This window comes from Canis lupus, chromosome 9 (genome assembly GCF_003254725.2).
Source record: "Canis lupus dingo isolate Sandy chromosome 9, ASM325472v2, whole genome shotgun sequence".
Lineage (NCBI taxonomy): Eukaryota > Metazoa > Chordata > Mammalia > Carnivora > Canidae > Canis > Canis lupus.
This window is the reverse complement of record NC_064251.1, coordinates 54786019-54811135: the sequence shown is the minus strand read 5'-3', so window position 1 is coordinate 54811135 and position 25117 is coordinate 54786019. Positions and strand designations below refer to the sequence as shown.

At 57.4% G+C, this 25117-nt stretch overlaps 1 protein-coding gene across 6 annotated transcripts in view; it reads left to right on the top strand.

Moving 5' to 3' along the window:
• HMCN2 (hemicentin 2) overlaps positions 1–25117 on the top strand; it is a 147624-nt gene that overhangs the window by 95214 nt on the left and 27293 nt on the right. For 5 of the 6 annotated variants that reach the window (XM_049114410.1, XM_049114409.1, XM_049114408.1 and 2 more), the window contains exons 49-79: positions 626–817; positions 1560–1733; positions 1865–1978; positions 2500–2642; positions 3554–3704; positions 4332–4550; positions 6080–6193; positions 6591–6778; positions 7294–7390; positions 8130–8291; positions 8450–8563; positions 9509–9711; positions 10400–10481; positions 11151–11282; positions 13598–13741; positions 13828–13987; positions 14072–14196; positions 14627–14810; positions 16078–16175; positions 16693–16959; positions 17704–17885; positions 18301–18382; positions 18473–18609; positions 19186–19327; positions 19413–19557; positions 20274–20401; positions 21003–21159; positions 21878–21999; positions 22962–23126; positions 24491–24598; positions 24869–25003. In XM_049114410.1, coding sequence (XP_048970367.1) covers positions 626–817; positions 1560–1733; positions 1865–1978; positions 2500–2642; positions 3554–3704; positions 4332–4550; positions 6080–6193; positions 6591–6778; positions 7294–7390; positions 8130–8291; positions 8450–8563; positions 9509–9711; positions 10400–10481; positions 11151–11282; positions 13598–13741; positions 13828–13987; positions 14072–14196; positions 14627–14810; positions 16078–16175; positions 16693–16959; positions 17704–17885; positions 18301–18382; positions 18473–18609; positions 19186–19327; positions 19413–19557; positions 20274–20401; positions 21003–21159; positions 21878–21999; positions 22962–23126; positions 24491–24598; positions 24869–25003 — 4566 coding nt within the window. The remainder of the gene's footprint in view (positions 1–625; positions 818–1559; positions 1734–1864; positions 1979–2499; positions 2643–3553; positions 3705–4331; positions 4551–6079; positions 6194–6590; positions 6779–7293; positions 7391–8129; positions 8292–8449; positions 8564–9508; positions 9712–10399; positions 10482–11150; positions 11283–13597; positions 13742–13827; positions 13988–14071; positions 14197–14626; positions 14811–16077; positions 16176–16692; positions 16960–17703; positions 17886–18300; positions 18383–18472; positions 18610–19185; positions 19328–19412; positions 19558–20273; positions 20402–21002; positions 21160–21877; positions 22000–22961; positions 23127–24490; positions 24599–24868; positions 25004–25117) is intronic. The other variant, XM_049114406.1, reaches the window with a different exon arrangement.

Genomic DNA, 25117 nt, shown 5'->3' with positions numbered 1-25117 from the left:
ATAGGGAGGAGGTTGGGTAGGTGGAAGGGGAGCTACATGGATGGTTGGAAGGAGGTATGGATGGATGGTTTGGATGGATGGATGGGGAAGTGGGTAGGTGGGTGGATGGATGGATGGATGGATGGATGGATGGATGGATGGATGGGGAGGTGGGTGGGTTGATGGATGGATGGATAAATGGATCGATGGATGGACAAGGAGTTAGGTGGGTGGGTGGATGGATGGATGGATGGATGGATGGAGAGGTAGGTGGGTGGAGGGGGAGACGGATGGGTGGATGGGGAGATGGATGGATGGATGGATGGATGGATGGATGGATGGGGAAGTGGGTAGGTGGGTGGGTGGATGGATGGATGGATGGGTGAGAGGAATAACTTGCCTTTCTGTCTTGCCTGTCTACATCCACCCATCTCAGTACATTCCTCCATAAGGAAAAGGCAGTCAACCACATAGGAAAGGATCCAGGCCAAGCTTGGTGGCTGCTTCTGTGCCTTATCCTGCTACATGGGCCTCTAACGGAGATGGAGAATCCATGTCCTCTGCCCTATATGGAAGCCACCTCTGACCTCTTGGCCAACCTAGTCAGAACCTGCTGAATTGTCTCACCTGCCTCTCCCCCTCACAGGCCACCCACAGCCCAAGGTCATGTGGTTCAAAGATGGCCGGCCCCTGACTGGTGGAGACGCCCACCACATTTCTCCAGATGGAGCCCTCCTGCAGGTCCTCCAGGCCAACCTGTCTAGCTCTGGCCACTACTCCTGCATTGCAGCCAACGCTGTAGGGGAAAAGACCAAACACTTCCAGCTCAGTGTCCTGGGTAAGTGCTGGGTGTCTCCCAGCCACCCTGGGGACCAACAGGAGGGAGAACCAAGGTGACTAACTCCTTACAGACAGCATCTCACAAAGCCCTTTCCTATTTTTTTCCATTTCTCTGGGTTCCACAACAACAAAATAATGGCTATATTGGCTGAACGTTTATCATGGGCTGGGCATTTGAACAGGCCTGATTGATTGGATCTTCACAACAAGCCTAGGAGAGGGAGAAGTGCTTGTCCCTGTGTCACCAATGAAGCTCTGAGGCATAGAGGAGTGACAGGGCCCCCAGGTGTCCGTCTCCCAAGGGCAATCAGTATGAGCTGTCCTGTCAGGAGAAACAGGGGTCTAGAAGATGATAGGGACACAGCCTGGCTTAATAAAATCTGTTTCTAAAAATGCTGGTGGCAAAAGGGACAGTCCCCTGCAGGACCTAAAAGAGGAAATCCCAGAACCAATGAAAGCAGAGCTCTTCTATACATCAGGGAGCCCTCCCCCCACCAGGGAGTGGGGCGAAGTGGAGAACAAGCAGAACTGACAGGGCTCTGGAAGATTAGAAGACTGTCTGGATGCTAAGAGGCTACTGGGGAAATTGAGGCAGAAATTATCCAGCTTCCCCTGTGGCTTTGTTTAGTGGTGGGAAGCCTAGGCTCTGAAGCTAAGCAACAGGTCTGAGACTTTTCTGGATCCTCAGGCCCAGATTTCAGGGCTCTCTGCTAACAATCACACCCTCTGCCTCCCCACAGTGGTTCCCACCATCCTGGGAGTGACCGAGGACAGTGCAGATGAGGAAGTGACAGTGACCATCAACAACCCCATTTCTCTGATCTGTGAGGCACTGGCCTTCCCCTCCCCCACCATCACCTGGATGAAGGATGGTGCCCCGTTTGAGGCTTCAAACAACATCCAGCTGCTCCCAGGTGATGCCCTCTGATGAGGGAGAAGTGAGGGGCCAGGGGATACATTCTTGAGCTAGGTTAGAGGGAGGGACTGGTGAGCCTGAGGTCATGTGACCTTGGGGGTGACCCTGGCCACTGCCCCCTGCAAGCAGGCACCCACGGGCTGCAGATTCTGAATGCCCAGAAGGAAGATGCGGGCCAGTACACCTGTGTGGTCACCAACGAGCTTGGGGAGGCCATGAAGAACTACCACGTGGAAGTGCTCAGTGAGTCAGGGACCCTCCGGGACAGTGGCAGGGCAGACAGGAGGCTCTTTGGGAGCTAGGGGACCCCCGGTGCCTGGGCCCCCACAGATACCCTAAGGTACCTCCCTGTGGCTTGTCTCCTCTGATGGTCACCAGGCAGCCAGGGCTGACTTAGTCATTTTAGGGCCAAGGACCCTAGGAGCTGGGAACAGGTGAGTTAGGCCTTGGGTCACACCAATGCCCAGATCCACACCAGGCCCAGTTTCCCTCTGCCACCTGCACTGCGACTTCAGACTGGCACCCCCAGAATGGCCCCCAGAGAATTCCCCTGCCCACACCGCCCCGTACTGTAAACCACTGTCAACCAGCACTCTCTCCCCTAAGTGAACAACTGCAGGCACAGGTCAGTCTCCAGGGTCCCTCTTCCCCTGCTCTCGGGAACCAGCACGCCCGTTTCTGGGACTGCCCTGAGTCCAGGGTGAGGACTGGGTCTCAGCATCCCCCTCCTAGGCCTGCTTCTCAGACCCCCTTGTGGTTTTCAGTCCCCCCTTCCATCTCCAAAGATGACCCATTGGGGGAGGCCAGCGTGAAGGAAGTGAGGACCAAAGTCAACAGTACTCTGACCCTCGAGTGTGAGTGCTGGGCCATGCCCCCGCCCACCATCACCTGGTACAAGGATGGACAGGTAAGTGAGGAAACCCCTGGGAGCCCTGCTTCTGCTTGGAACCTTCCAGAGAAGGCTGTCAGGGCGCTCCTGGCCCCAGAGCCAGCCTGGGCCCTGCCCCACTTTGTGTTTTACTAAGAAATCCAGCTGTTTGTGGGGAACAGGTCTCATCAACACTAAACACCACATTTACCCATTTTTAACTCCTGGTTTTTAAGCTAGACAGGCTTGGTGTTATAAAACTGTCAGAGTACTACTGCCACTTTGTGTTGTATTTTTAAAATTTTTTTAAAATATAGGTTGAGGGATCCCTGGGTGGCGCAGCGGTTTGGCGCCTGCCTTTGGCCCAGGGTGCGATCCTGGAGACCCCGGATCGAGTCCCACATCGGGCTCCCAGTGCATGGAGCCTGCTTCTCCTTCTGCCTGTGTCTCTGCCTCTCTCTCTCTCTCTGTGACTATCATAAATAAATAAAAATTTAAAAAAAATTAAAAAAAAATTTCCTCAAAAAAATAAAATAAAATAAAATAAAGTAAAATAAAATAAAATAAAATAAAATAAAATAAAATAAAATAAAATAAAATAAAATATAGGTTGGCTCGGGGCATTTGATAGTGTAGTCAGCCAAGCGTCTGACTTTTGGCTTCGACTCAGGTTGTGATCTCAGGGTCATGAGATCGAGCAACCCCATTTCAGGCTCCACATTCAGCATAGAATCTGCTTGAGATTCTTTCTCCCTTTCCCTCTGCCCCTCCCTATGATGCACTATCTCTCTTACTCTCTCAAATAAATAAACCTTTAAATATAAATAAATAAATAAATAAATAAATAAATAAATAAATAAATAAATAAATAAATAAAAATATATATATATATCTCCTCATCTGCGTGCTTTCTGCCCCTCATTTCTGATCTTTCCCCTCTTCCATCCCAGCCCGTGACCCCCAGCGAGCGGCTCCACCTCCTGGGCGAGGGCCGGCTACTCCAGATCCAGCCCACACAGGTCTCAGACTCCGGACGGTACCTGTGTGTGGCCACCAACGTGGCTGGCGAGGACGACCAGGACTTCAATGTGCTCATCCAGGGTGTGTGGGGGCCAGTGGGGCCGGGCTGGAGCATGGGCCAGTGGGCATGGGGGGCAGGGCCGCGGGGGAGGCCGGGAGTGTCAGTGCTTCTGGAGCCATCGGGCAGGTGGACTGCATTCCAGGTAGTTTGTTCCCTTTCTCGTTGCTGGCTGGTGTGTCTTACCTCCAGGCCCCTGGCCCGGGCTCTTCCATTCACTGACTTTGTGACCTGGGGACATTCCTGCCCGCCCCCTGGGCCTTGCTTCTACCTTTATAAAATGTAGGTCATCAAATCAGGTAGCCCTGAGGGCCTCCACCACCTCTGAAAGCCAATGATTTTGTGCCTCTAATGCTCCAATAAACAAACTGGCTGAAACTTAATATCTGGCTTCCTCCCCTGAGAGGTGGCAACATGTCATGGGAAGTCTTTTGAATCCATTGGACGTGAGCCACGGTGGGCAAGAACCTGATCTTGGTGCCCAGCATAGTAGTTGCTCAATAAACACTGGCTGAGAGGCGTGAATTTAAAAACTGCCTTGGCCTCAGGGATCTGCTCTAACTGTGGCATTTCCACACCTGAGAGAGGCTAGCACAGGCGTCTCATTGGGCAGCTGTGTGTTCTAATGGCTTTGTCCTCCCCCATCCCAGTGCCACCCATGTTCCAGAAGCTGGGGGAGGCCAGTGCAGCCTTTGAGATCCCATCCAGGGAACAAGAGGCCCGGAGTGGGGTGATGGAATACCGGGAGATCGTGGAGAACAACCCCGCCTACCTGTACTGTGACACCAATGCTGTCCCACCCCCGGAGCTCACCTGGTACAGGGAGGACCAGCCCCTCTTGGCCACAGACGGGGTGTCTGTCCTGCAAGGTAGTTTAGAGAGTACGGTGCGGGGGGCGGGGGAATCTGCAGGCAGGGATTGGGGCACACCCGCCTCAGAGCTGGGCTTATTAACTGCCCTTTCGAGTCCTTGGAGCTCCTGTGTGCTGTGTGCTATGTGACCACGGGCAGGCCACATGACCACTCTGGACCTTGGCTGCCTTTCATAAACCAGGGCTAGACACTCTGCCCATTTGAGGGTGAAAACAGGGCTCCCCCTTTGCCTCCAGTTTTTAGAACAGAGGTTCTTACCCAGGCCATGCCCACCTCTGGGCCTCAAGATTTATAATGTCCTGGGATAACTGGCCAAAGCTGGTGTCTTTCTCTGCACAAGGAGCCAGTTGCTTTAGTAAGATCTCAGGAGGACCACAGTGGGGGGTGAGGGGTTGGGATTCCAGGTGTGGAGCCCTGTATCATCTCATCAGGGGGGCCTTGGTGACCTTTGAGCTTAGGACCTGTCCTGTGTCCTGCAGTGTCCTGTTCTGGAGCAGTGGTGGGGCTGGCCAGGGGGAGATGAGGTGGTTTGCACCGGTCTCTAGACAAATAGGCTCATTCCAGGCTCATTTGGTGCTTGCAAAAGAAGGCAGCCTCTTGGAGATGGAGAAGAGGCCGTGCTTACTGAAAGCTGTTTATCCCTGTCAGAAACCCCTACCTGACCCCTCAACCTGGCCACTGCCCTTGGACCTGGACACTGATCTTGATCCAGATCCTGGGTACACAGTAAACTCAATCACATGCTGACTTCGACCTCAGATCCCGACCATAGGTTAATCCCAGCACTCAGGTGACCCGCTGTTCCTAGCTATTAACCTCCGACCCCAACACTGACCCCTGACCCCGGCCACTGACCCCTGATTACGGACGAGCACATAGTGGTTGTGGTCACAAGTGGACCTTAATTCTGAACCTGACCATAGATTAACTTCACATATCAAGGGATCCCCAAGCTCAGCCACTGCTTCTCTAAGTCCCGCTCCTGTCCCCAGCTCTGTAGCCAGTGAGCCCCAAGCACACCACAGCCTGGGCCAGTGATCCCCCAACTTAGAATCCTGAACATAGAGTGACCCTAACCTGTCCCCGCTGGAGGCCACCTCTAGCCCCACATAGGTGCTAGGGTCTGGCCCTCGCTGCCTCTTGATCACAGAGGGTCCCAAGTGACACTCCCCAGGGTCCCCCCACCCCCGATCACCACAACCCAGGAGCTGCCTCACTGCTTCCGAAAAGTCTGTCCCTGGACATTTGCCCAGCTCTCTGCTTCCTCCCCCTGCCTTCATTGAGCAGCGCTGCTGGGCACTCTTGCGAAGCCTCAGTTCTTCCATCTGGAAGATGGGAGTAGCAGTAGTACCCAGAGTCAGAGGCCGAGAAAATGCTCAGCTCAGGGCCTGGCCCACAGCAAGTGGGGCAAGCTGATTCTCTCCGTTTCACAGAGGAGGTGGGGCAGTGATGTCTTCGAGGTCCCTTCCAGAGGAAAGAGTGGGCGTCCTTGCCCTCGCTCAGGTCTCTGTCCCACATCCTCGCAGGAGGCCGGGTCTTGCAGATCCCCCTGGTACGTGCGGAGGATGCCGGGAGGTACTCGTGCAAGGCCTCCAATGAGGTGGGCGAGGACTGGCTGCACTACCAGCTGCTTGTGCTCAGTGAGTGGTCGGCTTGGGGCCAGAGGGTTTAGGTCTGCAGGCCCCCCAAGGGCCTCCCTGAGAAAGAGAAAGGCAGAGTGCACGTTCAGTCCTCTGTCCTGGGAGGTTGATCACGTAGGGGTCAGGAGGCTGGACTGGATTCAAATTCCAAGTGGCCTGCTTTCTAGCTGTATCTCGACCAAATCACCGCCCTCTCGGTGCCCCAGATTACTTAGCTGCATCAGGGCTGGGCCGGGGCAGGGGGATGGGGCACGTGGGGAGTAGGGCACGGGGAGACCTAGCCAGAGCCTGGCCCCATGTGCTGCTTGCACCTTTGTGCCCACCCCCCACCCTGGGGACCCTTCCCAGCCAGGCCACCTGCTCCTCACCCTGCTTTCCCTGCCACCCACCCCCCCAGCCCCACCTGTGATCCTGGGCGACACGGAGGAGCTGGTGGAGGAGGTGACAGTCAATGCCAGTAGCACCGTCAGCCTACAGTGCCCGGCCCTGGGCAACCCCATGCCCACCATCTCATGGCTCCAGAATGGGCTGCCTTTCGCCCCAAGCCCACGGCTGCAGGTCCTGGAGGACGGGCAAGTCTTGCAGGTCAGGGTGTCCCCCAACGCAGGCTAATGGCAGCAACTGCCGTGACACGGTGTTGCTTGTCTGGGAACCAAGGAGCTGCTGTTATCTGTGCCAGATGAGGCTTTTTGCCCAAAAACATGTGGGGGCACCCGGGATTTAATTTGGCCCACTAGATAATCTTATGTGAGCAGATTGCTGGCAGTTCAGGGCTACCGGCCCTGAAAGGGGTGCATGGCCACCGGGAGCCCAGCACGGCACCAACCAGCCCTACTTGGGGCTGGGGGGAGACTGCTGCCACCATATAGTTTGCTACAGGGAATCATCGAGCATCAACCTCACACTGTGCCCCGAATGTCACAAAGAGCCCTTGATGGATGGGGCGGGGGGGTTGGCTGTCAGTGGAGCCCCCTGAATGCTGCTCCACACAGGCAGAGACGCAGGCCTTCTAAGGGCAGGAGCCCTCGCAGTACTTTCTGGGGGAGCCCAGAGCCAGCAGGCCTGTGGTGTCTCCGGGCACCTTCTCCCTGCACCCACAGGTTTCCACTGCCGAGGTGGCTGATGCCGCCAGCTACATGTGTGTGGCCGAGAACCCGGCGGGCTCCTCCGAGAAGCTCTTCACCCTCAGGGTACAAGGTGAGCTGGGCTGAGTGAGCAGCGGTGCCTGCGGGTTCCCAGCTGAGGGCTGGTGCTCTGGGCTGGCTGTGGCCCGTTCCCAGGGTTAACCTTGTGGGCAGTCATGGCACCTCTTCCCACCCGGAGGGGCACAGCCTCGTTGCTCCCAGTGTGCTGGGCTCTGGGCCTGGGCTCAGAGTGTAAGGATCCCAGCTGGCGCCAGCCACATCATGGGACAGAGAGGGGACCCTGATCACTGCGGGGCCAACCCCAGATGATTTTAAGCAGCATTGGAGGCTGCCAGAGAAAGCTTCCTCTGAGGCCTTACAGAACCATTATTGAGACTTACTCTATACTTTCCCCAGAATGACCTTCTAGCAGAGCTAGGAAACCAGCCCAAATTTACAGCTCAGAGAGGTCACCCACTAGGGGGTTTCAATCTCATTGGCCATGAGCTGTGGCCTCAGGGACAGAGGGATGACAAGGGATCCCCTTGCGGAGCCCCCAAGGTCTAGGACCAGAGTCTGAATTGATAGTTGAGCTCTGCTGCCAACCAGCTGGGTGGTTTTGGAGAAGTGACTCTCCCTCTCTGATCTCTGAGCCCTGTGTTCTCTTCTGTGAGGTACATATGACAAATAGGGGCTGTCACGTGGCCTTGTATGAAAGTGCACCAAGGTGAGGCACTGGGAGCTCCTAATCTCGGCCCCCTGCCAGGATGTGTTCTCATGTGTCATCTTCCTCCCGGTGGCTGTGGGGACAGCCCCCCCACAAATCACAGGTCCGAACTTGGAGCAGGTCACTGCCATCGTCAACAGCAGTGTCTCCCTGTCCTGTGACGTCCACGCTCACCCGAGTCCTGAGGTCACATGGTACCGGGACAGCCAGGCCCTCTCCCTGGGAAAAGAGGTCTTCCTCCTGCCTGGTGGGTAAACAGAGGCTTGGAGCCCACCCCAAGGCTACGGGGGGCGTCAGAGTTGCTTCCTCCAACCTGGGAGCAGACGGAGGTTCTGGGAAAGCTTAAGGGTCTTGGGCCTGGGGCCTCAGGCCTGTTTGCTGCTGCAAGGGGCTGGCTCCCCGCAGGTACCCACACACTGCAGCTGGCCCGGGCACAGCCGTCAGATTCCGGGATGTATGCGTGTGAGGCCCTCAATGCCGCCGGCCGAGACCAGAAGCTGGTGCAGCTTAGTGTGCTGGGTATGTCCTGGGTGTGCCCCCCAAACTGCACTGTCCCCCCACTCCTCCAGGGAGCCCTCAGCCCCATACCCTGAGGCAGCACAGCTAGGAGAGGGGCAGCCAGGACACCCACACCCTCTGGGCAGCATGGTGGGTAAGATCCTGGTCTGAAGAGTTGGACACATTGGGTTTGAGACTCAGCCATGCGCTTATTTGCTCTGTGACCTTGGACGAGTCACCCTCCCTCTCAGGGCCTCAGGCCTCCCACTGGTAAGGTGATGGTTGACATAAGGATTAAATGATGGTATATGAGTTCTTACCCCATACCTGGCACAGGGTGCTCTCCGAAATCAAGGAGGGGACAGTGGGACAGCCACAGGAGCTGGCCCAGGCAGGAAAGGCCCTTCCCAAGCCTGACTGATCAGAGGTTCTCGGTGTGGAGCCTGTTTCAGGGCTCCTGGTCTTCAGAATCCGCTTGGGGAAAAGCTGGCCCAAGATATCATGAGCCAGGGCTGACTGGAAAGTTCCTTTTAGCCCTAGGTCTAGTTGATAAATTTGCGCTTATTCACCCACTGGGTGAGTGCCAGACAGTGTGCCAGGGCTCACAGCCCAGGGTGGGGGCTTCTATACTGTTTGCCAGAGGGACATGGGCTATGGAGATCCCTCAGGAGGGGTCTAACTAGCCAGGGCCTACCCTGTGTAGGAAGGAGTCCAGGAGGACCATCAGAACATCTCCCCATCTAGGAGGCTGAGGCCCAGAGAGGGCAGGAGGCTTTTCCCAAGTCACCCAGCAGGTCCTTGGCATGCTGACCTGAACTCTGTTCCTCCAACTCCCTGGGTCTGTGCCATCCCTGGGGTGGGCCCCACTGTGACCCCATGGGCCTCCATCAGCTGTTACCTTGGGCTGGAACCAGGGAGGACACTGGGCAGGCTGCTTTGTCTCACTCTGCTTACTTGCTATCCCAGTTCCCCCCACCTTCAGGCAGCCTCCCAGCAGCCCCCACGATGTGATCTTGGTCCGGGCTGGGGACAAAGCAGTCCTGAACTGTGAGACAGACTCTCTCCCTGAGCCGACTGTGACCTGGCACAAGGATGGGCAGCCCCTGGTCCTGGCACAGCGTACCCAGGCCCTGCAGGATGGGCAGAGGCTGGAGATCCGGGACACCCAGGTGAGCAGCCCCATGGTACGGGCAGCTGTGGGGGCTGTGGGTCCTGGTCCTGGTCCTGGTGAGCCTGGGAGATGGGGCTGGGTGGCTGTGTGGCAGGGCGTGGGGCTCCAGCTTTGTCAGCCTCACACCGAGCTGGTTAGCAGCCTCCGGGGCGGGAGACATGAGAAGAGCACAGGGCTCCAGATCTGGTTCTGGACTGACCTTGAGCACATCCATTCCCTATCACATGGGAATGTGTTTTCCTGGGATCTGGAAGCCTTTTCCTGGCCCCTCTAGCTATGACTCTGGGGTTTGTTCTGCCCACCCTCCCTGGTGTGGATTAGACACTCACAAGTGTCTGCTGGATGAATATCTGCTGCTCCTCTGGGAAACCGCACTAGGCTCCCCTCTCCTGGCCCAGCTCCATCCCCACAGAGAGGGACTTTCTCCTCCAGGCCTGGCTGGCATGCAGGCCCAGGGGAGGGTGGGGGTCCGGAACCTGCACACTCACCTTCTAACAGCCTTCCTGCTTCTCGAAGCTCTTGAGGGAAGGCTGGGGGTCCTATCTCCTCTGGCTTCCCAGGCAGGACCAGCATATTTGGGGAGTCCCTTCTCCGGAAAGTTCTGTGGCCTGGGTGTTTTGGGGGAGCCCTAGGTACTCCCATCCCAGCGCCATGTGTACCATCACCATGTGCTCTCTTTGTCCTAGGTGTTGGATAAAGGTTTATACAGCTGTAAAGTCAGAAATACAGCTGGGGAAGCCATGCGGACATTTGTCCTCACTGTCCAGGGTAAGCTGGGGACCAGCCTTCTCCTGATGGTTATGTTGACGAGCAATGGGAAGCAGGAAGGTCTGGTCCCTGAGGACAGAGATGGTTCATCCTGAGCACAGTCATTTTTGTTCCACTGGTTGTGGTTGCCTGGCATGCGTGACCCCATCCTGGCTGAGCAGGAGAGAGTGTTGGGATTGATTAGTGATGTCTGCCCTGGCATAAGTTAAGAACTACTGGTACATTAGCCATGCACTCACCATCCTTGGGCTGAGTAGACCCCTCTGGACTCTGCTTTAAAAATATTTTGGGGATGTCTGGGTGGCTCAGTGCCTAAGCATCTGCCTTAGGCTTAGGGAGTGATCCCGGGGTCCCAGGATTGAGTCCCACATTGGGCTCCCTGCATGGAGCTTGCTTCTCCCTCTTCCTGTGTCTCCACCTCTCTCTGTGTGTCTCTCACGAATAAATAAAATTTTAAAAAATAAATAAATAAAAATATTTTGAAATAGACAGTTGCACGTTCTATTTACACCTGTGACTAAAACAACCTAGATCTCTACCAGTGGCAAAGCGTAAACTGTCACCTGCTAACCAGAAGGAAGAGCCAGTTGGGTGTCCCTAATCTGCCCAAGTGTAAGGAAGGGGACCGCAGAGTCTTAGGACTGTGTCAATGTGGCTTCTCTCCTGCAGTGCCCCCAACATTTGAGAATCCCGAGACAGAGAGAGTGAGCCAGGTGGCTGGGAGCCCCCTGGTCCTGAGCTGTGATGTGACTGGGGTCCCTGCACCTGCTGTGACCTGGCTGAAGGACAGAATGCCTGTTGGTGAGTGCATCTCATCCTTTCAGTGCCAAATATTCCTGCCTGTGGTGACACAGCAATGAAAGCTGGAGAGTTGTTGGTTGTTGCCATTTTTGTCAAAATTGAAGAGGGCAGTATCCTGTCTGTCACACCCTCTGTCTTCAACCCTATTGGCCCTTGAAATCCCAATGCTGAGAATTGTTCCCATGGGAACTTGAAGGCTCCCTGTGTTTGTGGCCACCATCAGCCACCCCCCTGAGATGGAGGCAGGGTGGGTGCTGAAGGCCCAGCTGGCCTGACCCTGGGCTTGGCATTGGCCCCTCCAGCCCAGCTGCTGGTCACCTCCCAATCCAGGCCTCTGTCCTGTCTGGCTCTCTTCCTCTCCTCCCACCCCAGGGTCTCAGCAGAACCCTCCTCTTATTGGCTGGTAAATACCTCTGGGGCCGTTAGCTCTCTCTGCCCATGGCCTTCCCCATTGTGGCCACCACTGTCCCCTGCCCCATGAGGACAGCGGCCCCCACACAAGTCCTGGGCCCACTCTGAGCTGCCAGGGCAGTGTCCACACAGGGAGGAAGGGATCTCAGAGGGCGGCTCTGAGGGGGTCACTTGTCTGTTGAAATCCTTCGGGCCATAGTCCTTAGAACCACAGCCCAGAGGCTCTGCAGGGCCCGGCCAGCCTACCTCCCGCTGCCCCACACTGGGCTCCAAACAGAGCCAGCCGCTGCCAGTTGATCCCACATGCCCTTCTGTGTCTCTGTCTCTGTCTCTGTCTCTATCTCTGTCTCTCTCTCTCTCTCTCTCCCTCCTCCCAGTCCCCCTCCCTCTCTTGAAAACAGCTTTATCAAAATTTATATACCATACAATTTACCCATTTAAAGCCCATCATTCCATTATTTTTACTATATTCACGGACCATCCCCACAATCAATTTTAGAATATTTTTATTACCCAAAGGCCACCCTTTACCTGTTACCTTGTACCCCCCACTGCCCCTCACACCTGACACCAACCCCAGCCCCAGGCAGCCGCTGACCTGTTTTCTGACTCTAGAGACTTGCCTGTTCTGGGCATTTCACAAAAGTGGAATCATATGATATGTGGCCTTTTGTGACTTGCTTCTCTGCTCCAGCGTCACCGTGTTTCAAGGTCCATCCCCATTGTAGGGTGTATCCGTTCTACTTTCCTTCTTTTAAGTGAAATTACATTTTCTTCACTCTTTTTAAAGCTGACTGGTCCACCATGTGGCTACATCATATTTTTTTATCTGTTCATCAGTTGGTGGACATCTGGGTTGTTTCCACCTTTGGGCTGAGGCGATTAGCGTGGGAGGTTCCAGTACGTGTGTTTGGTGGCGTATGCTCTCCTTTCTTTAAGGATTACAGTGGGGTGTGGAGCCCCTCTGAGGCCTGTTCTCTACCTCCTTTCTCGACACACACTCTTTCTTCCCCAAAATACCTACCCCAACCCGCTGAGTACTTCTACTGGCTGGTTGACACCCACTCAGTTCAGCTGAGACCTGCCTCTTCTAAAGACTTGCCTGACCCCTCCGGGCTCCATCAGGGGCTTCACGGGGCTGCTCACACAGGATCACCCGTGTCTCACTGTCTCCGATGCACTTCTGCCCCTTGAGGCCAAGGGCTGTGTTTTACTCGGCTTCGAACCCCAAGCTCACAGCTGGACATACAATAGCTGCTCCGTGGATTTCAAGTTAGAGACTGGCTATTCCAGTGAGGACTTGGGGGAGGCAGGCCAGCCTGGGCTCAGGCAGAGATGCAGCTGGAGGGAATGGGGGGCGGGGAGGGCTGGTCCAGGCTGGGGTGGCCGTGTGCAGCCTGAGCAGAGGCCCCGGGGCAGCCCTCCCAGACCCTCATGGGGACCAGGAAGTGGCCAGTGGGTGGCTGGTTCACCCAGATTGGAAGCCTTGGTGGGTGGGGGTGGGCAAGGTGGAGCCAGAGCAAAGGTGGGAGGTGAGGAGGGCCTGAGGGTCTGCAGAAGAGGAGCCAGTCCTGGACACCACGGGGAGTGGGGCATCTTGGCAAGAAATGTCCCCAGTGGAAGAAGATGGGGAAGGGCTGTAAGGCATTGTAAGAGCAATGAGAGAGACCCAGCCGAGGAAGGTCATGATGTAGCCAGCAAGGGACCCTGTCCCCGTCTGGGCCTCAGTTTCCCCGTGAGCACAAGAGGAGGGTGGGTGATGCCAAGATTCCTGGGTCTTGTGCGTGTGGGGGATGGGCACCCGCTCAGGGAGTCATGTGACTTTGTTGTCAGGTGCCCAGTGGTGGCGCTTGGGGCAGTAGGTCTGTGCAGGTGAGGGCCTGGCACATCCCTCCATCCCACAGAGAGCAGCGTGGTGCACGGTGTGGTCTCCCGGGGGGGCCGCCTCCAGCTGAGTCGCTTAAAGCCCGCCCAGGCTGGCACCTACACGTGCGTGGCCGAGAACACCCAGGCCGAGGCCCGCAAGGACTTCGTGGTGGCTGTGCTGGGTATGTCTGCCCCCTCCACCCGCAGTGTCTCACCCCCTTGGCACCCCATGCCATTGCCCTGGGCCTCACCACAGCCCCTGCCACAGTGGCCCCCCGGATCCGGAGCTTGGGCGCCACACAGGAGCACAGTGTCCTGGAGGGGCAGGAGGTGCGGCTGGACTGCGAGGCAGACGGGCAGCCACCGCCGGACGTGACCTGGCTGAAGGACGGTGGCCCGCTGGACCAGGGCGTGGGCCCCCACCTCCGGTAAGGCCTGGCCTATGCCCCGAGGCCCCCAGGCAGCACCCCAGACCCTCACGTGCCGGCTCCTGGCTCTCCGTCCCCGTGCAGGTTCTACCTGGATGGCAGCGCCCTGGTGCTGAAGGGCCTGAAGGCTCAGGACTCGGGCGCCTACACCTGCGTGGCCCACAACGCGGCCGGGGAGGACGCCAGGCTGCACACAGTGAGCGTGCTGGGTGAGCGGCTGAGGGCTGAGGCCAGGCGGGAGCTCTGCTATCCCGGGGCTGCGGCAGCCTGGCCCGTCGTGGGGCCTCCAATGGAGGGTGATACCGGGGCCAGGATGCGGAAGACCTGGTTCAAGCCCCGGCCGTGCCCACACCGTGAGCTGGGCCACCATCTGACCTCCCTGGGCCTCTGCAACCCGTTCTGGGACTAGAGACACAAGCACTGCAGCCTGGGGGTGTGATGGGAGAGCTGGGGAATGGGGGAGATGCAAATAGAGCCTTCGGGTGAGGGGTGCCCCCACATGGTGGGCTTCATCCGCACCTGGTGTGGATGTGGCTCCTGCTGTTTCCTGGAATCTACCTGAGAGGAGCCCATCTCCCCCGCCCAAACCCCCTCCCTCAACCCTCTCACCAGCCCCTTTATCTCTCTGCCCACCCCCAGTTCCTCCCACCATCGAGCAGTGGGCAGAGAGCTCAGGGACCCTGGTGAGCAGGCCCGGGGAGCTGGTGACCATGGCGTGCCCCGTCCGGGGCTCCGCACCCATCCGTGTGAGCTGGCTCAAGGATGGCTTACCCCTTCCGCTCTCCCAGCGCACCCACCTCCACAGCTCTGGCCGTACCCTCAGGTAGGGGAGAGGCTCCCCGGCCCCTGGGCCAGCGGGTCCCACACCCACTCTGCAGGCAGCTTGGGTTTCAGAATACATCTGAATGGTCTTCAAATAAAAATAATATATACATACAGAGGCTTATGATGGGCAGCATGAGGGCCTCCCACCCCCAAATAGAGCTCCGGAGATGAAAGAGGCCTCTGCCATCAGGCTCTTACAGCCTGGGGAGGGAGGCACAGATCCAGGTGGTGAAATCTGGTTGTATCCAACTCAGCCTGCCTTGGGGTGGAGGAAATCAGAGAAGGCTTCCTGGAAGAAGGTTTCTGAAGCAAATCGTCATGCATTCTTCCACACTTAGAGAGTGCTGCAGTTGCAGGCACTGGGATAGAGCAGTGAGCAAAATAACGCCCCTGCCCTGCAGCTGCTTGGTCAGGGGAGGAGAATGGCAATTCAACAGAGATAGCAGAGGAAGGTCGCCAGGGATACGTGCTCTGTAGAACAAAGTCGAGTGAAGAATAAATGAGAGGTCCCAGGGGAGGCTAGTATTTTAGGCTGGTCAGTGATAGACACTCAGATAAGGTGACATTTGTGTAGAGGCAGAAGGAGGCTTCTCCACTTGGGAGTTGAGGGATTGTTGGCAAATAGGTGGGGTTGGAAACCAGGACTGGCTGCAGCCCCCCGAGTATGAGTGTGGCCTGCAGCCCCTGCGGCCGGTGTTAGGATGAGTCTAAGGTCCCAGGAAGGAGGAGCAGGCGCAGGGTTGGGACGGTTTAGGAGGCACTCCAGGAAAGCGTGCTGTCCCGGGAGCCAAGTGGAACATGTTTCAAGGTCACTGGGGACATTGACAAGACTCGCTCAGGAGGTATGGTCAGGGCCAGAGGGATTTCGAGAGAAAGTGGGGGACACAGACAGGCAGGGCAGGACGACTCTGGCGAGTCCCAAAGGTTAAAAGGAATGGTCTAGAAGAGGGATAGGGGCAAGCAGGTGTCCCATTCCTTGGGTGCAACAGCACAGCCTGCAGAATTGGGAAAGCAGGAAATCTGGCCTCAGAGGGTGGTGGGTCAGAGAAGGCACGAGGGGCCAGGAAGTCTGAGTCTAGGGTTTACTCTGGGGGCACCAGGGAACCAGGAGAGGGGTTTAGGCAGAGGCCAGGCCTGTTCAGGTGTAAGTTTCCAAGCCGCCTAGCTGGCAGGTAAACCCCTGGGGGGCAGGAAAGGAGAGGGACCGTTTCCATGGAGCTCCCCCCCTGCCGTCTTTTCCCCTCCATCCTTCTCGAGGGGTTCAGGATTTCCCAGGTGCAGTTGGCAGATTCTGGCATCTTCACCTGTGTGGCTGCAAGCCCGGCTGGCGTGACCGACAGAAATTTCACCTTGCAGGTGCACGGTACGGACAGGGGGTGAGGGGAGGGGGGTGAAGGAGGTGGGCAGGGGTGTGGGGGAGATTAAATGCGTCCTCAGGCCCTTATACACAAACACAGAGACTCGGTCTTTGGTTCATTTGGTTGCTCATTCATTCATCTCACAAGCAGCCGTTTGACCCCGTGGTGTGCCAGAGCCTTACCAGGCCCGGACACAGCAATGAGCAGGGGTGGTCTCTGCCACCCAGAGGTCAGTGCAGGAAACAGCTCTGTAAAGAGGCAGTCACAGTTCCAGGCAGCTAGTGACACCAGGGGAAGGACGGGGGGCTGTGGGAGCACAGAAGAGAGCTCCTCAATTGGCCTGGGGATTCAGGGAAGGCTTCCTGGAGGAGGTGAGGTCTGAGCTGAGGACTGGAGATGAGAAGGAATTGTCCAGGAGAAGGGCGTCCTGACCCATGTAGGAACAGCCTGTGTGAAGGTCCAAGGGTGAGGGCCACCTGGCGTGGATGAAAGGACTCATGTCCACCCCTTTTCCCTGCACAGTGCCCCCTGTCCTGGAGCCAGTGGAGGTCCAGAATGACGTGGCGGTGGTCCGTGGCTCCTCGGTGGTCCTTCCCTGTGAAGCCCGGGGAAGCCCCCTGCCCCTAGTGTCGTGGATGAAGGATGGGGAGCCCCTGTTGCCCCAGAGCCTGGAACAGGGGCCCAGCCTGCTGCTGGAGACAGCAGGAGCTGGTGATGCGGGGACCTACTCCTGCGTGGCCGTGAGCGAGGCGGGGGAAGCCAGGAGGCACTTTCAACTGACAGTGATGGGTGAGCCATCTGCCCCCAGTGCCAGCTTCTCTGGGCCTGGGGGCAGGGTGGGCCTCTGGGGGTGATGGAGCAGGTGGTGAGGAGGTGAGCCCCCCTTCTGCCCTTGGATCTCCCCAGGGGCTGCTGCCTGGGTGCCAGGTTTGGAGGAAAGGTAGACTCATGGGATGCTGGCCTTGCCACCCTTCATTCTCCTGGGGCTGTCCCTCTTTAGCTTTGTCCCCCAAACCTTGCAAAGCAGGGACAAAGGAGCTTCTGAAATCTGGAGACAGAGCCCTAAGTCTCATGCACAAGATTTTGCAAATTTTGTGCCATATTGGAAAGTCTTGTGTCAGCTGCATCCTCCATACTGTGTGCTTGCTGGTTTTATTTATTTTATTTTTAATTTAATTTAATTTATTCGTGAGAGACACAAAGAGAGAGAGGCAGACACAGGCAGAGGGAGAAGCAGGCTCCCTGTGGGGGGCACGATGCAGGACTTGATCCCAGGACCCCGGGATCACACCCTGAGCTGAAGGCAGACGCTCAACCACTGAGCCACCCAGGTGCCCCTGCTTGCTGGTTTTAAAGCACAAATAATTGGCCCGGGCAAACTGGCCCATGGTTTCTAGGGTTCTTAGGATCGTCCCCCACATCTGTGGCCCCATCTGCAGCCAGCATCTGGATGATGGGGGGTTGGAGCTGAACCTCCGCTTCCAGTGCTCTGGGTGCAGCCGCCGTGGCTGACCCCAGACGGGTGTCTTGCAGATCCCCCCTACATCGAGGACTCAGGCCAGCCTGCAGAGCTGCTGCTGACCCCCGGCACCCCCTTGGAGCTCCACTGTGAAGCCCGGGGCAACCCCCCACCCAACATCACCTGGCACAAGGACGGGCAGGGCCTGGGCAGGCCTCGGGATGGCAACAGAGTGCTCCGGGTAGAGAGCGTGCAGGTGCTGCCGTGGGATGAGGCAGGGCAAGAGGGGAGGACGGGGAGGAGCAGGACCTAGGAGTTAGGCCGAGCTCCTCCTTTGAGGGGTGAGCCCATGGAGACCACCCACCTGGGCCATGCCCTCAAGAGCTCCCAGCCAGGTCAGAAGCCAGTAACTCCCAGCCCAACCAGAGGAGGGCCGGTGCCATCCATCCAGGAGTTCTTCCTGGAGGAGGCAGTTTTCTCCCGAGCCATATAGCAAGGGTGAAGCGGAGATAGAGAAACATCCCAGAGAGGGGAGTGACTGGGAAGGCAGGATGGCAGGCTTGGCCGGCCTGAGTCTGAATCCCGAGTCCTTGGTGGTGTAGGAAGCAATCCAGATCGGGAGGCGGACAGGCTGGGGCCGGAGGCCCTTGCTCACCTTGCTCCTTCCCCAGGTGGGCGATGCCGGGCTGTACACTTGCCTGGCCCAGAGCCCTGCTGGCGAAGCCGAGAAGAGCTTCCGGGTCAGGGTTCAAGGTAGGGGGCGCCGGGTGGAGGCAGGAGAGGGAGGCAGGATGGTCTGCAGGGGCAGGTCCATCTCTCATGCCCCCTCTGCTGCTCACCCAGGCCCCCCACATGTTATTGGGCCCCGGGGCCCCCGCTCTGTGGTTGGCCTGGCTCCAGGGCAGCTGGTTCTGGAGTGCTCGGTGGAGGCGGAGCCCGCACCTCAGATTGAATGGCACCGGGACGGCGTCCTGCTGCAGGTGGGTACGAGGCTGGGGAGCCAGGGGCAGCACCTTGCACGCCAGTCGGGCCCAGACCCTGCAGACTAGATCTCGGGTGCTGAGGGGCTGCCCCGTGCCAGCACTTCACACCCCTCCTCTCCCGGAGTCCTGCGCTCCCGTTTTTATTACCATCCCCATATTATGGATGGGGACACGGAGGCAAGGGTAGGATTTACACCCTGGGCTCCTGAGGCATATCTGCATGTTTCCCATTATGCCGTCGAGCTACACATAGTGACTGTGTGACCTGGGGCTAGTTACTAAGGTTCTCTGTGCACCCCACCCAAGATGGGAACCAAGGGATTGTAGGTCTTCTGGAAGCTCCAGCTCCTGATCCAAGCCTGAGTCTCCTCTGCAACATCCCCGACAGGCAGAGCCCAGGGCCAGGAGGCTCATTCCCTCCCACAGGAGGCTGTTTCCCCCAGAGGGGTGTCCGTTGGGCACCTGTAGGCCAGCCCATCCCACCAGTTCCTTGGTCTCCTTGCCCCGTGCCCGGGGGCTGACCTGCCCTGGCCCAGCACTAACGAGGCTCTCTTCATCCTGGGGACCTCTTAGGCGGATGCCCACACCCAGTTCCCAGAGCAGGGCAGGTTCCTCCAGCTGCAGGCCCTCAGCACGGCCGATGGGGGCAACTACAGCTGCACAGCCCAGAATGCCGCGGGCAGCACCAGCGTGGCCTTCCACGTGGAGATCCACAGTGAGTGGGCCTCACCCCACCCCACGCTGGCCCTTCGTAGAGCCCCAGGCTCCCAGTACCCACTCCCTGTGTGCCCCTCCCCCAGTGGTGCCCACCATCCAGCCAGGACCACCCACGGTGAACGCCTCCATCAACCAGACGGCCCTGCTGCCCTGCCAGGTGGATGGTGCTCCCCCACCCCTCGTGAGCTGGCGGAAGGATGGAGCCACCCTGGATCCCAGTAGCCCCAGGTGGGAGCTGGGAGAGGAGGGTCTTAGGTGCTGGTTCTAAGCAGAAACCGCCTGGGCAGCTGGAACAGAAAGGCTGCCTTGCCAGCACGTGGGTCTTCTCAGAACCCAAGGAACAGGCTTGTCCAGTCAAGAACCTTGGGGGGCTGTCTGTCTATCTGGTCTTGGCTCTTGGTTACTAATCTTTGTTTCTGGGGGTGGGTATTCATGCCTCTCTCTCAGACCAATTTTCTACACCTTTCTCTACAAAAATAGCAGAAACAGCCCCCCCAGGCTCCCCTGACCCCAAGTTATAGCTTCTCAGTTTGTACAACCTGCAGAGTCTAGAGAACTGCCTGAGGATCCCAGTTCCCAGGGTAGAGTATTCCACTGGCCCAGCCTGGGTCCAGCTCATCCCCAGTCCAGCTGGCTGGGGTACAGGACATGGTCCTGGGAAGGTGCAGTCCTCAGATCTGGGGCACATGCTCAGAAAAGGTGCTTCCTGGATGCTGCTGCCTGCTGGGCCCAGGTGGGAGCATGGGAGACCCCCCGATGCCACCATGGCTGTGACCCCCTCTGACCTTGGCTTCATGGATGAAGTACTCCAGAGTTGGCACTTTCTTGCTGGGGAAGCCAAGGGCAGAGGGGAGGGTCTTGCTGGAGATACCACCAGGGCCCAGCCCCTGGAAGGGTGTGCCTAGTGGGCTGGCCTCCACGGCAACCCCCTCCCTCCCTTCCAGGCTGCAGGTTCTGCCCGAGGGTTCCCTGAGGATCCAGCCGGTCCTTGCCCAGGACGCTGGCCACTACCTCTGCCTCGCATCCAACTCTGCAGGCTCTGATCGGCAAGGCCGTGACCTCCAGGTCTTCGGTAGGTGGACTAGGGAAGGCCTGTTCCTTGCCTTCAGCAGCCATCTCCAATCTGGGCTGGTCCTGCTCGGCTTCTAGGTTCATCCTGTCAGGAGCCAAGAGCAATGGCCTCTAAATGGTTTTGACAGTGAAGCCTATGAGTGAAACTTTTGAACATACTCAAAAGATACATATTTATTTTATGCATATAGTACTCAATACTCAATTGTACTCTCAATACTCTACTATTGTACCAAATATGCACAGATCTAAAACGTTTGAAAGGATAAGATTCAGAATCACTGTACCAGACGCTCTAATCTGCTCTCTTCTCTCCAACGGATCCCCTTGGTGGGGGCCACTCTGCCGGGTGCTGGCCTCGGGCAGGGCTGAGGAGGAGTGGGACGCTGAGGGCCACATTCAGAGAAGTGGTTAGGGGGCCGACAACCTGGGGGGTGAGCAAAGGTCCCATCACCCCAGATTTGGGAGCCTGCTGGAAGATTCCTGCAGAGTGCCTCCTGCCTCTCCCCGGCCCGCAGAGGATGGGTCGATGGTTGTGGAAATACCCTCTTCCCCTGCCTCCATCCTGCCCCCCTGTCTCCTTAAAACTACTCTCTCCCCAGAGCCTCCAGCCATCACCCCTAGCCCCTCCAACCTGACCCTGACTGCCCACACCCCTGCCTCGCTGCCCTGTGAGGCCAGAGGCTCCCCCAAGCCCCAGGTGGTCTGGTGGAAGGATGGACAGAAGCTGGACTTCCATCTGCAGCGGGGTGCTTACCGGTACTGAACTGGGCATCGGGGTGGCATCATGAGGTGCTGGGGGTGGGGAAGGGTGTGCCCATTTCACGGTGGGGAGCCTGGTCAGAAACAAGGCAGGGAGGCACTTGGGTTCTCAACAAAGCCAGCACTGGGATCTGTGTCCTGACCTCAGGCATCTAGGAGGATTGTCACACTGAGATGCCTGACAAGGGGGTTTTAACTATTACAGCTGCTGGGGCCTACCAGTGATCGATACCTGGAGGCCTGAGTTCGGCTGGGCCTGGCAACTTGTCTCCCTGTTTCTCAAATGCAGCTGATCATGAAAAGATCAGCACCTTAAAGGTGTCAGTTCACCAATTATTTCGCCAGATATTTGTTGTGTCAGGTGCCAGGCCACCATGGAGCTTTTGTCTAAAGCAGGTGCTCAAGCAACATGAGTCATTCTGATAAGAGGTTTTGATTTGGTCGCTATTACGCGAGTTGTCAGAGCTGGTGATTGGAAAACATACGGGGATGAGAAACACAGAACAACACAGAATCACAGCCAGTGCTTGAAGAGTAGAAACTTCTAGAAGAAATTTCTAGATTCTGGGCTGGGGAGCAGATACCAGAGGAGAAATTAGTCATGAGACACCCAGTCCCCTGTATCCAGGTTGCTGGGCAGGCAGGTGGCAGCTGGCTGAGCTCGGGTCAGCCAGGCCAGTTGCTTAGCAGCCAACCATCTGTCTGTCCATCCCAGGCTCCTGCCCTCCAACGCCCTGCTCCTGACAGCTCCCAGCCCCCAGGACTCAGCCCAGTTTGAGTGCGTGGTGAGCAATGAGGTGGGCGAGGCCCGCAGGCTCTACCAGGTGACCATTCATGGTGAGTAGGAGCAGGAAGGGGGAGAAGATAGGATGGGGGCATCGCCTGCATCACCTCATCCCACCCACCCCCACACTGACGCAGCCCCCCATGCCAGCATTCTTCCTGGCACGTAGGAGCTCTCAGGAGAGGCCTCTTTTCAATCCAGATTGTTCTAAACCCCAATCTGACCTGTCATCACCCTGGTGAAAAGTCCTCCCTCCATGGCTGCCCACTGCCCTCAGGATAGAATACAAGGTGTTACCTGGGTCCACATGGCCCTGTGCATGCTGATGCAGCCACCACCACCACCACCACCACCACCAGGCTCAGCTCACCCCATGGCTTGCCTCACTCTCCAATCATGCTGCTCAACTTTTAGTTCCTCACCTCAGGGCCTTTGCATATGCTGTTCCCTCTGCTCTGAACACTTCCCTTTGTGCTTCACCGAGTCGACCCTTGCTTTTCCTTCAGATCTCAGGTTAAATGGCATGTCCCCTGGAGGCCTTCTGTGGCCTCCCAACTCTGAGCTCCCACCAGGCTCCCTTCTCTTGTGAAGTACTCCAGAGAGATGTAGCTGGTATCTCTATACAAAGCGGTTCAGGGGCCCCTGGGTGGCTCAGCGGTTGAGCATCTGCCTTTGGCTCAGGACGTGATCCAGGGTCCTGGGATCGAGTCCCACATCGGGCTCCCCGCAGAGAGCCTGCTTCTCCCTCTGCCTGTGCCTCTGCCGCTCTCTCTGTGTGTGTCTCTCATGAATAAAAAATAAAATCTTGAAAATAAAAGAAAGTGGTTCATAACTGCACCCCAAAGCCCAGCAAAAAATACTTCCCGAGTGAGTGATTGTGACCTCTCCCTGTCGCCCCACCCTCCCTGGCCCTCATCACTTGTGTCCCCCACGGGTGGTTTTCATGCACCTGGCTCCATGGCTGGGTGGGCCCCACGGACCGCGGTGGGGCCTCAGGCCTTGTCTTGCATTATAGTGCCTCCCACCATCGCTGATGACCAGACGGACTTCACTGTGACCAAGATGGCACCTGTGGTCCTCACCTGCCACAGCACAGGCATCCCAGCCCCGCTTGTGTCCTGGAGCAAGGCAGGCGCCCCACTGGGGGTGCGGGGAAGTGGCTACCGTGTCTTGCCTTCGGGTAAGTGAGGGTGAGCCCTGGGGAGTGGACCCGGGGGAGTCCAGCAGAGGGTGTGAGAGACAACCACTGGAGCCGGTGGGGGACAGTAAGGTGGGGAGCCTGGCTCCGCAGCCTGGCTCTGCCGTTCCCTGCTGTGTGACCCAGGGGCACCCCTCACCCTCTCTGGACCTTACCCTACCCCCTTACCTAACCCTACTCACGCCCTGGAGTGTTGATGTCCATTGTGGCTCCCTGATGTGAGTTGCGAGGTGGGTGCCGCTTCATGGCGACACGAGAATCGTAATAGCTATGTGAGAGGGTTCAAGAAGCTTGTTTGATCTCACTGGAAAGATTTTCCTTTCCTCTGAAATTATACTTCTCTTAATATTTTGCTGCTGGAAGGTCCTTTCTTTTGTGAAAGCAGATGATCATAGACGGGCGCCTTTGAAATGCCTCTGCTTGTCAAAATTAAAAGCGGGCAACTGGGATCCCTGGGTGGCGCAGCGGTTTGGCGCCTGCCTTTGGCCCGGGGCGCGATCCTGGAGACCCGGGATCGAATCCCACATCAGGCTCCCGGTGCATGGAGCCTGCTTCTCCCTCTGCCTATGTCTCTGCGCCTCTCTCTCTCTCTGTGACTATCATAAATAAATAAAAATTTAAAAAAAAAAAAAGCGGGCAACTTTACAGGGACTCTCGGTGTGACATTTACTTGTTAGCTGATTGGGTAGTGGAATCCTAAAGCCTGAGCATCGCTGGCCAGATCTACGGTTTTCACTCTTCCAAAGCAGTAGAAACTGCTTCTTCTGACAAGCAGTTATGGGGAAGCTCATGTATAAGGAGTTGTGGTTCAAAAAAAAAAAAGAAGCTGTGGTTCCGGTTCCATCTGGGGCTAGGCAAGGGGTGTGGGGGTGGTCCAGGAAGGTTAAAACATGTTCATTGAGCATCCAAGACTAAGGAAGACAGGGCAAAAGGAGGATAAATGAAGCAGTAATCCAGGGAGGCTTCCTGGAGGAGGCATGAGCAGAACCCAAGGGTAGCAGGGTGAGGGCCTATGGCACTATGGGTGGGCCAGGGATTCTAGGCAGGGCAGAGACAGATCCTGGACATCACAGTCTGAAGTTTCTAGAGACCATCCCATCTGATTCCTCATTATATACATGGGGAAACTGAGGCCCCAAGAGTGGAGAGGACTTGCCACAGGCATGCCCCAGACAAGGAGCACCAGCAGGCCTCGAACCAAGGTTTTCCCATGCTGCCTACCAATGGGCAGGAAGGCAGGTGGAGTGGTCTGCAAGAGGCACCAGGGTGGGTGGGGCCAGCTCTGTCCCTGGGGACGTCTGTCCTGGGTCCCCTCACCCCTCTCCGTGCCCCGTTGCCACCCACAGGTGCCCTGGAGATCGGGCAGGCCCTCCCCATCCACACTGGCCGCTACACCTGCACAGCCCGCAACTCTGCAGGTGTGGCCCACAAGCACGTGGCCCTTACTGTGCAAGGTAAGGATCTCCCTGTAGGTGCAGAGCTAGAGGCGGGTACGGGCTGGGTGGGGAGGTGAGGTCCCCCAGGTTCCAGATGCCCAGACCTGCCTCTGATCTGATTCCCCCGGGTCAGAAGAATCAGCCCACCTGTGCCTTCCATGCTGCGATTTCAGGAAGCCCCCATTCCTTTTAGAAGCTTCTTTCTCTGGTACTCCAAGGCCCTCTGGTTGGAGGACCCTGGGCATTAAAGGCGCTCCCAGGCACCTCTGTGGCCCTGTTCCCTTGCAGCCTCCCCCGTGGTGAAGCCTCTGCCCAGCGTGGTCCAGGCACTGGTGGCAGAGGAGGTGCTGCTGCCTTGCGAGGCTTCGGGCATCCCCCGGCCAAGCATCACCTGGCAGAAGGAAGGGCTCAGCATCCCTGCAGGTGAGTCCCCCCAGCACTAGCAAGGGGAGAGGAGTGTGAGCCTGGGATCCTCACACCTGCCCCAGATGGAGGGGTGTGGAGGTGAGGGGGAGCTCTGCAGATCTGCTGGGAGGG